General features: G+C 37.0%; 1 protein-coding gene across 1 annotated transcript; it reads right to left on the bottom strand.

Moving 5' to 3' along the window:
- Positions 1 to 368: 368 nt before the first annotated feature.
- Positions 369 to 2,163, bottom strand: LOC116248920 (uncharacterized). The gene is made up of 3 exons (XM_031621957.2): positions 1,978 to 2,163; positions 693 to 938; positions 369 to 604 (listed from the first exon to the last, which is right to left on the bottom strand). Exons 1-3 carry the CDS (start codon positions 2,008 to 2,010, stop codon positions 527 to 529), a joined length of 357 nt encoding a protein of 118 aa, XP_031477817.1. The 5' UTR covers positions 2,011 to 2,163; the 3' UTR covers positions 369 to 526.
- Positions 2,164 to 4,547: the final 2,384 nt, after the last annotated feature.

The following is a 4,547-nucleotide window of genomic DNA, read 5'->3' as shown; positions in this document are numbered from 1 at the left end:
AACAGAGGAGCACTTTTCGAATGTTTAATTACTGAATAAGCTACAGGATGGGATTCAAAATGGAACTGTGTGAAAGATTGAAGATTATCGAGAAAGCAAAACCTACATTTGATTGCTGAATTGCTCTCCCATCTGCCAAATTCTTGCTCATCACATTACTCAGCGAAAATAAACAGATTGAGAGTACATAGGTTCCAAATGAAATAAGCAAAAGACAAGGAACAAACTCGTTCACCTCTTTTTGCTGGTTCAGAATATAAAATCTCTGTGAATTTAACATGCTAATGTGCACATATGTGTATTCTCAGAAGAAGGGGGGGAAAAAAAAGATCACTGCATTTCAATATGAAAGCTCAGACCTACCAATCTTTTTTTATGCATGATTTGAGTAGTGCTATCTACTTCCCGAAAGGGTAATGGTTGCACAAACAAAAGAAAACATAAAGCAGCAATCCTTCTCTATTATGTAAAAGATGATACCAGTTTTTTTGACATCAGAAAAACATATCCATAAGCATATACACATTTAGAGAACTCTTCCGCATTTGCAAGATGGAAATGCTTTTATGCAACTGCTGAAGTAGCTCAAGATCTTCTCCCTCCTCTGCATAGACAACAAAAGAATATAAAAAATAAGAGAAGGGGAAACTTGGAATACTTGATGCTGCATGCTATTGAATTCCATGTCTTACAGTCTGGAAGCGGATAACTTGCTCATGTTGCTGCTCTTTGTGCTGTTGTAGATGATGATAATCATGATCATGGGGACGGGGATGGGAAATAATGAGCTCTTCTTCGTTGCCAACACTGGATCTCCACAAGTCTTTCTTAATCTGCTTTCTGGACTCTCTTATCTTTGAGAAATCCATGGAGTAGTCGGGCACGCCGCACCTTACATCCCAATCGCCAAATTGTGGTACAGACATCCAAGCAGCTTTCTGAAAAAATGTGTGCAATGTCTGCTTGAAGCCAATCTCATCATCAATCAAGGACAAATACTTCTAGATCATGTAATATATTCCCACGACAATGAATGTCATCAAAATTTTGTTCACGACTTTAACACGATCCTTTTGAAATTGATAAGCAATGAATCCCATACTGATAAGATCAATGGTGTCTGCCATGCTTAAACACAACAAGCTGAACAAAACTACTCATGGTATGTGCCATCATGCAATTGAAGAGGCCGGACGTTATACATTTGCTCACTTTTGAATATGTCGGGAACATGCCCAAATGCTGAACGATGAGCGCGAAAAGTTCAACTCTCTGTCGTTCATCAAAATGGCCTTAAGACGGAACAGCAGGGATTATGTTTATGTGATGGATGGCCAAACTTAAAGGACAACTCCACCCGAAAGGAAACATAACTGTGCAATGATGTTAATTAGTTAAACGCGTTGAGAAGATTTTATATAGCCATACCAGAGATTTCGCGCCTCGCTGTAGATCGATGTGCTTTAAATGAACACTCTAATACATGGTATATTACAATTACAAAAGCCAGGCCAAGCGCATATAGAACGCCACTGGAATCTCAAAGAAAAGAAACTGTAACAACTATGAACGAAGGTCCATAAAGGACACTTTTGCATGTCCTCCGTAAACGCATCCAGAGACCATGTTTACAACGGCAACCAATCTATGACTAAAGATGTCTCCGATAGGCTATAGCCTCTGCTCTTAAACTGATCCTCTGTAATAAGAACCCTATGAAGTTTGTTGCTCTCATTTACCACATAGACCTGTCCACAAGCTAAACAGACTTGCTTAAAGAGACCAACAAGAGATGCAACACACACATAGATTGTTAAAGAACATGAATAGTAAATGGAAGCCATTTTAGATATCAGAGAGCAGATATCAGTAAAGAAAATCAGTCACCCATGAAAAGCATCAACCTTTTAAGACTCTGGACGCGAACTGAGAAAACCGAAAGGGAAAAGAAAAGGGAAAACGTAGACAGCGTTTTACCTCCTTTTGGTTGTCCATGACACCACCTACCATCTTGAATATTTTTGGATCTTTACAATACGCAGATCTATCAAACAGAATCCTCTGCGAGAGAGAGACACAGAGAGAAATGTTCTATGTGGGGGGGCTCTGCGCAGATAGACGTTGCTGCTTTATGTTGGAGCTTTGGCACGAAGTCGCATGCCATTCACTCAGCAGCAGCGTCATTTTGTAGAATTACCATCCCTTAGCTGTTAGACTTAGCTTCTTCCTTCCCACGTAACACCAAAAAACTGCCCATCAGGAACCAACATGAGTTATTCTAGCTTTCTTTTTCTTTTCGACGCAGGCGACAAAACGAAAAGGTTTGAACTTAATTGCGCGTCATCAACTCAACTTTTATGGTTGACCACCTGTCGTGGTGACAGTGATCATGAACAATTAGATTGGCGTCTGGTGGCTTCAGATGTCTTTCCTGCTCACGCTTTTTTACCTGTACATCAGGTGAAAGATTTCATCAGGAATATTCGGATTCCCTTTGGTAATCGACTTTTTTTCAGCTAAAACCTTAAACGGAGAGTAGGGTGAAGCACTGAAGCTTGCACTTGCATCTACAGTGATAAATTATTTCAGGTTGCGTTTACTTTCAAATGGAATGTTTGAAGCTTTACATAGGCCGGATTTTTACAGTTTTCCTTGTGGGTATGTTCCATTTTGATTTATCTCTACCTTGTGACTGTTGACAACCGTTCACGTAATCATTTGAAATTAGTTCTTGAAGTTAATCAGCGTTGTAAAAGAGGCAAAAAATGAGTTGACACGTGAAGCTCTTTGAAAATAAGACAAGTGGCATGAAGTGTGAAAAGAATTGGACCAAGTCCCAATGCAGCTAAAATAACAAGAGAAACTCTACTTTCTATGTCTAAAGAAATACCATTTATTTAGAAAAATTACAAAATATGATTCTTTTCTTCAAACATAACCAAAAAATTGACCTGAAACTGGACCAAATAAGAAAAAACTGAATGATGTTAAAAGAACAAATATAAAAATGAGAAGATCATTGACAATATAAACATATAGTTTCCTACAAATTAAGAATAAACTTGAAAATGATTGAGAAAGAATTGTAATATGCGTGAAGAAACATTGTGGGGGCTGCTTCTGTAACATGGCTATGTAAAAAAGCTATGCTTTTGGTTTTTCTATGCTCAACTTTTTCCTCTGGTGAATTTGGCTGGAGGAGTTGATGGCCACAAAGTGGCAGCCATGCATTGAACAGGACTCATGAAGAAGCTCATCATCAATAAATACTTATTAATTTTTGCTTGATTTTGTGGGTACTTCATGGGTTTTGCAGATCTGGAATTTCGCATTTCCAGAAAGACCCAGCTAGGACCGGGACCCACATCGGGTCCCACAAAGTCAATAGACCCAATGCAGTCTTAAGTCTTAGCTGCTGAAACTTTCCTGTCCTAAGAATTTTCACAAAAAACGAGCTCTATTTGTACTGAAATAATTTAAAAAATGCTTTTTTTTTTTTTAATATCCGGTTGGTAACGTAATTTAGGCAACCAAATGAAAGAAATCAGAAGTTAAGCATATTTTTGTTATTTTAATGTTTTTGAAGTTATTTTTGAAGTGTTCTTTCAATATTTGAAGCATGAGTGTGAACTGTAAGGTCCAAAACCTACAATTTTTTTTGTTTTTTGATCGATTGATTTGGAACTTGGAAGTCTAAATGGGATATCATAATAACTCAGAAGTTCCATGTGCTTAGGACGTCTGTAAACATTTATAAGCTTTAAAATCATATTCAACATTGAGACAAACTGATTTAGTGTATTTCTAAGTTGAAATATATAAGGAACCTATACATCCGATTATGTGTTTTCAATGGTACACATTGAAACAAACAAGTTTCACTATATTTTATGCAACTGCATTGCATGAAATCCTTTCTCCCAAAGAACCAATATGGTCAAATTATAAGGAGAGTTCGGAGTCTGGATCTAATTAAAAATGATGGGAAAACGTTGCATTTTTCTGGCCTGTTTAGCTTCAATTTCTTATCCATGACTCTTTTTAAGAAATAATATGCAAACAATTATATTTGGCATAATGAAGCTTTAAAGACTAAATAATTAAAACCTTCAAGTCGAAATAATTGGAGTGTGATGCCACGTGCCTTTTGTAAGGATCCAGCTTAAGTGAAATTATTTTTGTAAAGTTTTCTAAGAACTGAAACTGGATTACTTAGATTGGCACAATTATTAATTCAGTAGAAGTGAATTTTGTGTGTGTCAACATTTTTTGCTAAGTTGAAGCTCAGTAAGGACGGGCACACAGAAGCACAAAAAGTAGGCTACATACTCCAGAAAGATAGTACCCCAAAAAAATAATGAATTAATTAGAAGCTTCGACTCTTTGCTAGGTGGTGGATCTCTTATGCTCTCACTCGAATTACTTGTATAATCCATGCACATGATTTCTCCCTTTTCCTTTGTAGCCTTTCTGTTTGTTCTTAAATGCTAACATTTCATGTCCCATAAAACCAACCCTCCTTCAAAATTGAAATTTAATGCAAACAC

This window comes from Nymphaea colorata, chromosome 2 (genome assembly GCF_008831285.2).
Source record: "Nymphaea colorata isolate Beijing-Zhang1983 chromosome 2, ASM883128v2, whole genome shotgun sequence".
Classification (NCBI taxonomy): domain Eukaryota; kingdom Viridiplantae; phylum Streptophyta; class Magnoliopsida; order Nymphaeales; family Nymphaeaceae; genus Nymphaea; species Nymphaea colorata.
This window is presented reverse-complemented; position numbering and strand designations above follow the sequence as displayed.

Bases quoted from the DNA above. Each gene is read 5' to 3' on its own strand.
- LOC116248920 (XM_031621957.2), bottom strand. From the start codon at position 2,010: ATGGTAGGTGGTGTCATGGACAACCAAAAGGAG. The intron at 939-1,977 runs GTAAAACGCTGT...ACATTTTTTCAG, and splicing joins TCATGGACAACCAAAAGGAG to AAAGCTGCTTGGATGTCTGT. The intron at 605-692 runs GTAAGACATGGA...TTGTCTATGCAG, and splicing joins AAGTTATCCGCTTCCAGACT to AGGAGGGAGAAGATCTTGAG.